This window comes from Pristiophorus japonicus, chromosome 1 (assembly GCF_044704955.1).
Source record: "Pristiophorus japonicus isolate sPriJap1 chromosome 1, sPriJap1.hap1, whole genome shotgun sequence".
NCBI classification, from domain to species: Eukaryota; Metazoa; Chordata; class Chondrichthyes; family Pristiophoridae; genus Pristiophorus; species Pristiophorus japonicus.
In genome coordinates, this window is record NC_091977.1 from 307,668,439 (window position 1) to 307,682,056 (window position 13,618).

The window sequence follows — 13,618 nt, forward strand, 5'->3', positions numbered from 1 at the left end:
GGCTACTCTTGGCAATGCATCTGCATAAAAGAAGGTACGGAATTAACTAACTCTGTAGATTTCCAGTGGGATTTCCGCACAAGACCCAGATCAAGCTTTTTGCAACATCCTCCCTTTGGACATCCCAACGGTGGATGCAGAAGAGAGTGATGGAAGAGGGCCAGAAACACCCCGTTACACATCATTTGCACACCAACGCTGAACCTGTGCCTATTGCAGGTGCAGGCCCTGAACTGTACATGGAGGAATGTCCTGAAATCCTGGGACAGCATAGTGTGGGGTAGAGATATCAGAACATAAGAAATAGAAGCAGGAGTAGGCCATTCGGCCCTTTGAGCCTGCCCCACCATTCAATAAGATCATGGATGATGTTCTACCACAAACTCCACTTCCCCGCACTATCCCCATTTCCCTTAATTCCCTTAGTATCCAAAAATCTATCGATCTCTGTCTTGAATATATTCAATGATTGAGCATCCATAACCATAGGGTAGAGAATTCCAAAGATTCACAACCCTTTGAATGAAGAAATGTCTCCTCATCTTAGTCCTAAATGGCCAACCCCTTATTCTGACACTATGGCCCTTAGTTCTAGACTCCCCAGCACCTACCCTGTCAAGCCCCTTAAGAATTTTGTATGTTTCAATGAAATCACTTCTCATTTATCTAAACTCCAGAGAATATAGGCCCATTTACTCGATCTCTCCTCATAGGACAATCCTCTCTTCCCAGGAATCAGTCCAGTGAACCTTTATTGCACTCCCTCTAAGGCAAGTATATCCTTCTTTAGATAAGGAGACCAAAACTGTACATAGTACTCCAGGTGTGTCTCATTGTTGTTTTGAAAAATCCTCCATGGCCTCGCCCCTCCATATCTCTGTAATCACCTCCAGCCCTACAACCCTCCAATATATCCACGCCCCTCCAATTCTGGTCTCTTGAGCATCCCCGATTTTAATTGCGCCACCATTGGTGGCCGTGCCATCAGCTGCCAAATATAGAAATATAGAAAATAGGTGCAGGAGTAGGCCATTCGGCCCTTCGAGCCTGCACCACCATTCGATAAGATCATGGCTGATCATTCCCTCGGTACCTCTTCCCTGCTTTCTCTCCATACCCCTTGATCCCTTTAGCCGTAAGGGCCATAGCTAACGCTCTCTTGAATATATCCAATGAACTGGCATCAACAACTCTCTGCGGTCGGGAATTCCACAGGTTAACAACTCTCTTGACTGAAGAAGTTTCTCCTCATCTCAGTCCTAAATGACCTACCCCTTATGCTAAGACTGTGTCTCCTGGTTCTGGACTTCCCCAACATCGGGAACAATCTACCCGCATCTAACCTGTCCCGTCCCGTCAGAATCTTGTATGTTTTTGTGAGATCCCCTCTCATCCTTCTAAACTCCAATGTATAAAGGCCCAGTTGATTCAGTCTCTCTTCATATGTCAGTCCGGCCATCCCGGGAATCAGTCTGGTGAACCTTCGCTGCACTTCCTCAATAGCAAGAACATGCTTCCTCAGATTAGGAGACCAAAATTGAACACAATATTCCAGGTGAGGCCTCACCAAGGCCCTGTACAACTGCAGTAAGACCTCCCTGCTCCTATACTCAAATCCCCTAGCTATGAAGGCCAACATACCATTTGCCTTCTTTACTGCCTGCTGCACCTGTATGCCAACTTTCAATGATTGATGAACCATGACACCCAGGTCTCGTTGCATCTCCCCTTTTCCTAATCTGCCACCATTCAGATAATATTCTGTCTTTGCGTTTTTGCCCCCAAAGTGGAAAACCTCACATTTATCCACATTATACTGCATCTGCCATGCATTTGCCCACTCACTAACCTGTCCAAGTCACCCTGCAGCCTCTTAGCGTCCCCCTCACAGCTCACACCGCCACCAGTGTAGTGTCATCTGCAAACTTGGAGATATTACACTCAATTCCTTCATCCAAATCATTGATCTATATTGTAAATAGCTGGGGTCCCAGCACTGAGCCCTGCGGCACTCCACTAGTCACTGTCTGCATTCTGAGAAGGACCCGTTTATCCTTACTCTCTGCTTCCTGTCTGCTAACCAGTTCTCTATCCACGTCAGTATATTACCCCCAATACCATGTGCTTTGATTTTGCACACTAAACTCTTGTGTGGGACCTTGTCAAAAGTCTTTTGAAATTCCAAATACACCACATCCACTGGTCCTCCCTTGTCCACTCTACTTGTTACATCCTCAAAAAATTCCAGAAGATTTGTCAAGCATGATCTTCCCTTCATAAATCCATGCTGACTTGGACTGATCCCGTCACTGCTTTCCAAATGCGCTGCTATTTCATCCTTAATAATTGATTCCAAGATTTTCCCCACGACTGATGTCAGGCTAACCGGTCTATAATTACCCGCTTTCTCTCTCCCTCCCTTTTTAAAAAGTGGTGTTACATGAGCTACCCTCCAGTCCATAGGAACTGATCCCGAGTCGATAGACTGTTGGAAAATGATCAACAATGCATCCACTATTTCTAGGGCCACTTCCTTAAGTACTCTGGGATGCAGACTATCAGTCCCCGGGGATTTATCAGCCTTCAATTGCATCAATTTCCCTAACACAATTTCCCGCCTAATAAGGATATTCTTCAGTTCCTCCTTCTCACTAGACCCTCAGTCACCGAGTACTTTTGGAATGTTATTTGTGTCTTCCTTCGTGAAGACAGAACCAAAGTATTTGTTCAACTGGTCTGCCATTTCTTTGTTCCCCATTATAAATTCACCTGAATCCGACTGCAAGGGACCTACGTTTGTCTTCACTAATCTTTTTCGCTTCACATATCTATAGAAGCTTTTGCTGTCAGTTTTTATGTTCCCGGCAAGTTTCTTCTCATACTCTATTGTCCCCCTCTTAATTAAACCCTTTGTCCTCTGCTGAATTCTAAATTTCTTCCAGTCCTCAGGTTTTCTGCTTTTTCTGGCCAATTTATATGCCTCATCCTTGGATTTAACACTATCCTTAATTTCCCTTGTTAGTCACGGTTGGGCAAAAAACGTTAGTGGGAGTTGTATACAGACCTCCAAACAGTAGTAGTGATGCCGGGGAGGGCATCAAACAGGAAATTAGGGGTGCATGCAATAAAGGTGCAGCAGTTATCATGGGCGACTTTAATATGCATATAGATTGGGCTAACCAAACTGGAAGCAATACGGTGGAGGAGGATTTCCTGGAGTGCATAAGGGATGGTTTTCTAGACCAATATGTCGAGGAACCAACTAGGGGGTGGCCATCTTAGACTTGGTGTTGTGTAATTAGAGAGGATTAATTAGCAATCTCATTGTGCAAGGCCCCTTGGGGAAGAGTGACCATAATGTGGTAGAATTCTACATTAGGATGGAGAATGAAACAGTTAATTCAGAGACCATGGTCCAGAACTTAAAGAAGGGTTACTTTGAAGGTATGAGGCGTGAATTGGCTAGGATAGATTGGCGAATGATACTTAAGGGGTTGACAGTGGATGGGCGATGGCAGACATTGAGAGACCGCATGGATGAACTACAACAATTGTACATCCCTGCCTGGCGTAAAAATAAAAAAGGGAAGGTGGGTCAACCGTGGCTATCAAGGGAATTCAGGGATATTATTAAAGCCAAGCAAGTGGCATACAAATTGGCCAGAAATAGCAGCGAACCCGGGGACTGGGTGAAATTTAGAACTCAGCAGAGGAGGACAAAGGATTTGATTAGGGCAGGGAAAATAGAGTACGAGAGGAAGCTTGCAGGGAACATTAAGATGGACTGCAAAAGCTTCTATAGATATGTAAAGAGAAAAAGGTTAGGAAAGACAAACATAGGTCCCCTTCAGTCAGAATCAGGGGAAGTCATAACGGGGAACAAAGAAATGGCAGACCAATTGAACAAGTACTTTGGTTCGGTATTCACGAAGGAGGACACAAACAACCTTTTGGATATAAAAGGGGTCAGAGGGTCTAGTAAGAAGGAGGAACTGAGGGAAATCCTTATTAGTCGGGAAATTGTGTTGGGAAAATTGATGGGATTGAAGGCCGATAAATCCCCAGGGCCTGTTGGACTGCATCCCAGAGTATTTAAGGAGGTGGCCTTGGAAATAGCGGATGCATTGACAGTCATTTTCCAGCATTCCATGGACTCTGGATCAGTTCCTATGGAGTGGAGGGTAGCCAATGTAACCCCACTTTTTAAAAAAGGAGGGAGAAAGAACACACGGAATTATAGACCAGTCAGCCTGACAACGGTAGTGGGTAAAATAATGGAATCAATTATTAAGGATGTCATAGCAATGCATTTGGAAAGAGGTTACATGATAGGTCCAAGTCAGCATGGATTTGTGAAAGGGAAATCATGCTTGACAAATCTTCCGGAATTTTTTTGAGGATGTTTCCAGTAGAGTGGACAAGGGAGAACCAGTTGATGTGGTATATTTGGACTTTCAGAAGGCTTTCGATAAGGTCCCACACAAGAGATTAATGTGCAAAGTTAAAGCACATGGGATTGGGGGTAGTGTGCTGACATGGATTGAGAACTGGTTGGCAGACAGGAAGCAAAAAGTAAGAGTAAATGGGTACTTTTCGGAATGGCAGGCAGTGACTAGTGGGGTACCGCAAGGTTCTGTGCTGGGGTCCCAGCTGTTTACATTGTACATTAATGATTTAGATGAGGGGATTAAATGTAGTATCTCCAAATTTGCGGATGACACCAAGTTGGCTGGCAGTGTGAGCTGCGAGGAGGATGCTATGAGGCTGCAGAGTGACTTGCATAGGTTAGGTGAGTGGGCAAATGCATGGCAGATGAAGTATAATGTGGATAAATGTGAGGTTATCCACTTTGGTGGTAAAAACAGAGAGACAGACTATTATCTGAATGGTGACAGATTAGGAAAAGGGGCGGTGTAACTGGACCTGGGTGTCATGGTACATCAGTCATTGAAGGTTGGCATGCAGGTACAGCAGGCAGTTAAGAAAGCAAATGGCATGTTGGCCTTCATAGCGAGGGGATTTGAGTATAGGGACAGGGAGGTGTTACTACAGTTGTACAGGGCCTTGGTGAGGCCACACCTGGAGTGTTGTGTACAGTTTTGGTCTCCTAACTTGAGGAAGGACATTCTTGCTATTGAGGGACTGCAGTGAAGGTTCACCAGACTGATTCCCGGGATGGCGGGACTGACATATCAAGAAAGACTGGATCAACTGGGCTTGTATTCACTGGAGTTCAGAAGAATGAGAGGGGATCTCATGGAAACGTTTAAAATTCTGATGGGTTTAGACAGGTTAGGTGCAGGAAGAATGTTCCCAATGTTGAGGAAGTCTGGAACCAGGGGTCACAGTCTAAGGATAAGGGGTAAGCCATTTAGGACCAAGATGAGGAGAAACTTCTTCATCCAGTGTGGTGAACCTGTGGAATTTTCTACCACAGAAAGTTGTTGAGGCCAATTCACTAAATATATTCAAAAAGGAGTTAGATGTAGTCCTTACTTCTAGGGGGATCAAGGGGTATGGCGAGAAAGCAGGAATGAGGCACTGAAGTTGTATGTTCAGCCATGAACTCATTGAATGGCAGTGCAGGCTCAAAGTGCTGAATGGCCTATTCCTGCACCTATTTTCTATGTTTCTATGTTTCCCCGTTTTATTTTTACTCCAGACAGGGATGTACAATTGCTGAAGTTCATCCATGTGATCTTGAAATGTTTGCCATTGCCTATCCACCGTTAATCCTTTAAGTATCATTTGCCAGTCTACTCTAGCCAATTCACGCCTCAAACCATCGAAGTTACCTTTCCTTAAGTTCAGGACCATAGTTTCTCAATTAACTGTGTCACTCTCCATCCTAATAAAGAATTCTACCATGTTATGGTCACTCTTCCCCAACGGGTCTTGCACAACAAGATTGCTAATTAGTCCTTTCTCATTACACATCACCCAATGTAGGATGGCCAGCTCCCTGGTTGGTTCCTCGACATATTGGAAAACCATCCCTAATACACTCCAAAAAATTCTCCTCCACCGCATTGCTACCAGTTTGGTTAGCGCAATCAATATATAAATTAAAGTCACCCGTGATAACTGCTGTACCCTTATTGCATGCATCCCTTATTTCTTGTTTGATGCTGTCCCCAACCTGACTACTACTGTTTGGTGGTCTGTATACAACTCCCACAAGCGTTTTCTGCCCCTTGGTCCACCCATACCGATTCCACATCATCCAAGCTAATGTCCTTTCTTACTATTGCATTAATTTCCTCTTTATCCAGCAATGCCACCCCACCTCCTTTTCCTTTCTGTCTATCCTTCCGAAATGTTGAATACCCCTGGATGTTCAGTTCCCAGCCTTGGTCACCCTGGAGCCATGTCTCCATGATGCCAATTACATCATACCAGTTAACTGCTATCTGCGCAGTTAATTCGTCCACCTTATTCCGAATACTCCTCGCATTGAGGCACAGCGCCTTCAGGCTTGTCTTTTTAACACACTTTGCCCCTTTAGAATTTTGCTGTAATGTGGCCCTTTTTGCTTTTTGCCTTAGGTTTCTCTGCCCTCCACTTTTACTTTTCTTCTTTCTATCTTTTGCTTCTGCCCCCATTCTACTTCCCTCTGTCTCCCTGCATAGATTCCCATCCCCTTCCATATTAGTTTAACTCCTCCCCAACAGCACTAGCAAACACTCCCCCTTGGACATTAGTTCCGGTCCTGCCCAGGTGCAGACTGTCTGGTTGTACTGGTCCCACCTCCCCCAGAACCGGTTCCAATGTCCCAGGAATTTGAATACCTCCTACTCCTCAAGCCATGTAGTCATCTGAGCTATCTTGCGATTCCTACTCTGACTAGCACGTGGCACTGGTAGCAATCCTGCGATTACTACTTTTGAGGTCCTACTTTTTAATTTAGCTCCTAGCTCCTTAAATTTTTCTCGTAGGACTTCATCCCCTTTTTTTACCTGTATCGTTGGTACCTATATGCACCTCAACAACTGGCTGTTCACCCTCCCTTTTCAGAATGCCCTGCACCTGCTCCGAGACATCCTTGACCCTTGCACCAGGGAGGCAACATACCATCCTGGAGTCTCGGTTGCGGCCGCAGAAACGTCTATCTATTCTCCTTATAATTGAATCCCCTATCACTGTACCTCTCCCACTCTTTTTCCTGCCCTCCTGTGCAGCAGAGCCATCCACGGTGCTATGAACTTGGCTGCTGCTGCCCTCCCCTGGTGAGTCATCCCCCTCAACAGTACCCAAAGCGGTGTACCTGTTTTGCAGGGGGATGACCGCAGGGGACCCCTGCACTACCTTCCTTCCGCTGCACTTCCTGTTGGTTACCCATTCCCTATCTGCCTGAGTAACCTTTTCCTGCGGTAAGACCAACTCAGTAAATGTGCTATTCATGTCATTCTCAGCATTGTGCATGCCTCAGAGTGAATCCACCCCCAGCTCCAGTGCCGCAATGTGGTCCGTCAGGAGCTGCAGCCGGATACACTTCCCGCACACGTAGTCGTCAGGGACACCGGAAGCGTCCCTGACTTCCCACATAGTGCAGGAGGTGCATAACACGTGTCCGAGCTGTCCTGCCATGACTTAACCCCTAGGTAAACTTAAATTGGCAACAACAATGCTAAAGGTTACTTACTGATATAGAAAAGAAAAAGTAAAACTACTTACCAATCTCCAAGGCCCTAAGTTCTGAAATTTTCTCCCAAAACCTGTTTGTCTTTCTAGAGTCTTTACTTCTCTTTTTCCTTTTAAGATGCTCCTTAAAATCTAACTTTTTGACCAAGCTTTTGGACATCTGGCCTAATATCTCCTTAAGTGGCTTGATGTCAAATTTAGTTTGATAACGCTCCTGTTAAATGCCTGGGGACATTTTACTACATTAAAGGTGCTATGTAATTCCAAGTTGCTGTTGTTGTGTAAACTCACTCAGGCTCAATATAATTGCAGTAAGACTTCTTGGGCTCGAAATTGGTTGTTTGGTGATAGCAGTATTTTTTCGCCATTTTTTGCCAAAAGAAACGCTAATCACACCGCCATTTTTTAAAGGACTAAAATTGGCAAATAAATGCGCACAGCATTAAAAATCGGCGTTGCACGAGGATTCGTGGAAGTCCAAGGTTGATTACTGCTAAAAGACAGGTCCTGGGAGAGAGGAAAACACACAAAAAAGCAAAAAACAAAAAATAAAAAAATCACAAAACATTTACAAGACCCCTAACTAAGTAATCGCTGCAAAAAAAATGTAAAAATAAAAATTTTAATTACCTTTTTTGCAGGTCTTCATACGTACTGCCATTTTTGGGGCTGCAATGCAGGCTTTTCTCTGGCACTTTTTTTCACCCATAATACGGGTGCATCGAATGGCCAATTTAAAGCGATAGCGCTTTTTTCATCTTGCATGCCACCGGTCCACTTTTCAGCGGTATTTCTAAACCCCCAGCGCAAGACTTTGGCTAATTTACCTGATCACCTTTTACTGCCAAAAATTGCGAAATATCGCCAAAAAAACGGGCGCAAGGCTGGCCAATTTCTAGCCCCTTTACTCCTATACTCCAATCCCTTTGTAATAAAGGCCAGCATACCATTTGCTTGCTGTATCTGCATGTTAACTTTCAGTGAATCATGTACACCCAGGTCCCTCTGAATACCAACATTTCTTCGTCTCTTACCTTTTAAAAAATTCTGCTTTTCTATTTTTCCTTCACCTTTTTCACATTTTTTCCATCTGCCACATTCTTGTCCATTCACTTAACCTGTCTATATCCCTTTGCGTCCTCCTCACAGCTTACTTTCCTACCTAGCTTTGTATCGTCAGCAAACTTGGACAAATTACACTCGGTCCCCTCATCTAAGTCGTTGATATAGATTGCAAATAGCTGTGGTCCAAGTATTGATCCTTGCGGTACCCCACTAGTTACAGCCTGCCAATCCAACATTGACACATTTATTCCTACTCTGTTTTCTGTCTGTTAACCAATTTTCAATCCATGTTAAGATACTACTCCCAATCAAACTCAATATAAAATTCTATCATATTATGATCACTCTTCCCCAGAGACTCCTCTACTACAAGGTTACTAATTAACTCTGTCTCATTGCACAGTATTAGATCTAAAATAACTTGACATAATGGGTATCTGCCTCTGTTTCCTCTTCACTACATCTGGGCTGAACCTACCCCAGATATAGCAAAAAGGAAAATCTGCCCTTTGGTGTATGCACTCACAGTTAGTATCTTGCTTTCTTCTCTCTTCCAAAGCAGTATTTGTTCACATTGTCTTACTAAGGGAAAGACTCATTCTCATGCTCCAACTGTTTGGAATAATTATGTACCACACAAATTTTTGATTTTTAGGCCAAAAATTGTACTTAATCTTTGGGTGGAGGGAGGGTTGGAAATTATTAACCTCCAGGTTGTTGGTTTTGACACTGCCAGCATCAGATAGCAAAAAAAATGGTTTAGGATTACTTTTATGTAATTGAGAATCCTTGTGAATGACACAACACACTAATTCTTAGTCATGATCCACTTTTCTGAAGTGTTCTGGTGGAATTTACTTTGAGAATCCTTGGTGGAATTTTATATGCTAACTGATAATAAAGATAAATAAAGTATTTCTTAACATTACATATTCCAGTTCTACTATGTTACATAAGTAATAAATGGGCAAAATTGCACAAGGGTAGAAACGCAAAATAGGTGCAGTCGCATTTGCTGAGCGTTATACAACATAAGAACATAAGAACAGAAGAAATAGGAACAGGAGTAGGCCATCCGACCCCTTAAGCCTGCTCCGCCATTCAATAAGATCATGGCTGATCTGATCATGGACTCAGCTCCACTTCCCTGCCTGCTCCCCATAACCCCTTATCCCTTTATCTTTTAAGAAACTGTCTATTTCTGACTTAAATGTTCCAGCTTCCACAGCTCTCTGAGGCAGCGAATTCCACAGAGTTACAACCCTCTGAGAGAAGAAATTTCTCCTCATCTCTGTTTTAAAAGGACAGCCCCTTATTCTAAGATCATGCCCTCTAGTTCTCGTCACCCCCACCAGTGGAAACATCCTCTCTGCATCCACCTTGTCAAGTCTCCTCATAATCTTATATGTTTCGATAAGATCACCTCTCATTCTTCTGAATTCCAACGAGTAGAGGCTCAACCTACTCAACCTTTCCTCATAAGTCAACCCCCTCATCTCCAGAATCAACCGAGTGAACCTTCTCTGAACTGCCTCCAAAGCAAGTATATCCTTTCGTAAATATGGAAACCAAAACTGCACGCAGTATTCCAGGTGTGGCCTCACAATACCTTGTATGGCTGTGGCAAGACTTCCCTGCTTTTATACTCCATCCCCTTTGCAATAAAGGCCAAGATTCCAATGGCCTTCCTGATCACTTGCTGTATCTGCATACTATCCTTTTGTGTTTCATGCACAAGTACCCCTAGGTCCTGCTGTACTGCAGCACTTTGCAATCTTTCTCGATTTAAATAATAACTTGCTCTTTGATTTTTTTTCTACCAAAGTTTATGACCTCACACTTTCCAACATTATACTCCATCTGCCACTCACTTAGCCTGTCTAAGTCCTTTTGCAGATTTTTGTGCCCTCCTCACTCATTGCTTTTCTTCCCATTTTTGTATCATCAGCAAACTTGGCTATGTTACACTCAGTCCCTTCTTCCAAGTTGTTAGTATAGATGGTAAATAGTTGGGGTCCTGACTGATGAAAGCTATAGCCAGATCCCATGTGTGGTGGCCCGGCATCGACTCAGATTTGGAGTCATGCATGCGCCAATGCAACACTTGCTTTCAACTGAGCAATGCACCCAGGGAGGCACCGCTAAGTTTGTGGTCATGGCTCTCCAAACCGTGGTCTCGGATCCATGTTGACTTTGCGGGCCCGTTTCTAGTTAAAATGTTTTTGGTTGTTGTGGATGCTTATTCAAAATGGATTGAGTGTGTAATAATGTCTGTAAGCACGTCCACTGCCACCATCGAAAGTCTATGAGCCATGTTCGCCACGCACAGCCTGTCTGATGTCCTTGTCAGCGACAATGGGCCGTGCTTCACCAGTGCTGAATTCAAGAAATTCATGACCCGCAATGGGATCAAGCATGTCACATCTGCCCCGTCCAAGCCCGCATCCAATGGCCAGGCAGAACGGGCAGTCCAAATCATCAAGCAAAGCTTGAAACGTGTGTCAGAAGGCTCCCTCCAGACCCGCCTGTCCAGAGTCCTGCTCAGCTACCGCACCAGACCCCACTCACTCACCGGAGTTCCCCCAGCCGAGCTGTTCATGAAAAAGGCGCTCAAAAGAAGGCTCTGTCGAGGGCAGACTGCATCAACAAAGCATGTACCATGATCGTGCAAACTTGTCACGTGATATTGAAGTCAATGACTCTGTATTTGTACTCAACTATGGGCATGATCACAAATGGCTTGCTGGCACCGTCAAAGCCAAAGAAGGGAGTAGGGTGTTTCAGATCAAATTTGCTAATGGACTAACTTGCAGAAAGCATTTGGACCAAACCAAACTGTGATTCACAAACAGCCATGAGCAACCCAAAGAGGACACGACCAACTTCGACCCTCCAACACACACACACAAGTGGCAACCGACATCGCGGTCGACCACGAAGCTGAACTCACCATTCCCAGCAGCCCGGCAAGGCCAGCTGCCCAACGAAGAACCAACCAACTTACCCACACCTGAATTTATAATGAGACGATCGATAAGGGAGCAAAAAACCCCAGATCGTCTCACCCTGTAATTAAGTGCACTATTGACTTTGGGAGGGAGTGATATTATGTATGCAACCCTAGGTAACCTGTATCATATCGTCACCAGAGAGCATACCTGTTGGAGTCCCAAGGGATCCCAGCATCCCTTGGGGGCACTATATATAAGTAGGCCTCCCATGCTGTGCCAACACTCTGGAGTTTGAATAAAGGAGCTAAGATCACACTTATTCATGTCCACAATATTTTGTTACATTACTTTATTATGAACATAACAGTTAGCCCATTTGTTTAATGAATCTCCTGATAGAGATTTCCTTAGTGGGAATGAAAATAGTCTGAAAAATATCTAATAGAAATTGTTCAGTGAATTCAGGGTGCAGGTTCACTTTTTAGTCTAAAAAATAATTGGAAAAATCAGCGGCTATATTCCACTTGAACTTGGTATATCAGAAATAAACAATACTCATTCCAAAAATACCAAAGCTGTGGGAACAGTAAATGCATCGTATAAATTGTACATTATAGCAATGCATTTCTATTCTTCAATAATTTAATGCAATGTTTGTTACAAGTTTTTTTTGTCTATCCAATGATAGGGATAACTTGTCAGAGAAACTGTATATGCAAAGGGCAAGTATCCTGCTGTACCTAGAGAAGCTGCCATATTTTTCTGCAAAGACTGAAGAACTGCATAATTATATCCATGCCATAGCTGACCCGATTGCAGAACCTTTCTACACCGAGGAAGACATACTTGAAGAGTCTTATTTAAAGTATGCTGTATTTGAAATAAAAGTAAGTCCATCTATGAACTGCGATCGTACCACATTAATCGTATTTCCCCCACATATTATGGATCATAATAGATGACGTAGCCCACAGTGGAAAAATATAATTATACACGTAGAATGTTCAGCACAGAAGCAGGTCATTTGGTCCAACTGGCCCATGCTAGTGTTTATGCTCCACACAAATCTCCTCCCACCCTCTTTATCTAATCCTATTAGCATAACATTCTATTCCTTTTTCCGTAGTGTGTTTATCTAGCTTCCCCTTAAATGCATCATATCTATCCACTAGATTTTAATCAAACTGGCCAAAAATCTACTTTCAAGACTCAAATATGACACACTGCTTCGATGTATATATAAACCCACAAATTGACAGTATTTTACTCTTCTGATAATTTTCAGCTGTTACATACTAGTCTCTTTCCCATACTGTTGCCTGAAGTTGTTGCTAATGTCAAATTTATTGATAACCTGTATAAAACTCAGGACATGAAAAAAATATTTTTTAAGCTGCTTTGTGTGGGCTGTGGAATGTATAATCTATTGCTACCATCTCACTAGTAGGAAACTTTCAAGCCCAGTGAATGAGCTCTTCGGCTTCCCTGAAGAAGATGTTCTTCAAATCTATTTTTTCGGGCATTTTCTACATACTGTGGGAAGCTGATCCAAAGCAAGTAATGCTTGACTCTTGGGGGGCGGTGGGGGAGGAGAAATTTGGCTGCTTTACGCCTCCAGTTAGCACCTGCGGGGGTCGGTAATGGGGCACTAAGAGTTACCGATCGGGCGCGGCAAATTCAACAACGCCTGCGAACTTCCCTGCCGGTTTTGCGCTGGCGCTAACACTTACCGCCTCGGTCTCTAGTGCCCCGTAAATCGTGACGTACTCAAGTGCACAGCGCCCTGTTACCAGCTCAGATGTGAAATTCCCTCCCGTCCTCTGCTGCATCGCCGGGCATCAACAACGGCAGAAAGAAGAGGCATTGTCACCTCGGCTGGCCGCTTGGGGAGCGTTAATTAAAGGCAGTGATGTTCAGGTAGGCCAAACTTTAGTCTTTGCACCAGTTTGGTGCCTGCTGAA

General features: G+C 43.9%; 1 protein-coding gene across 1 annotated transcript in view; it reads left to right on the plus strand.

The window, feature by feature from the left end:
* The window catches only part of LOC139263724 (uncharacterized), a 124,030-nt gene that overhangs the window by 70,069 nt on the left and 40,343 nt on the right, over positions 1 to 13,618 (plus strand). Inside the window, exon 10 of the mRNA XM_070879795.1 lies at positions 12,346 to 12,544. Coding sequence (XP_070735896.1) covers positions 12,346 to 12,544 — 199 coding nt within the window. The remainder of the gene's footprint in view (positions 1 to 12,345; positions 12,545 to 13,618) is intronic.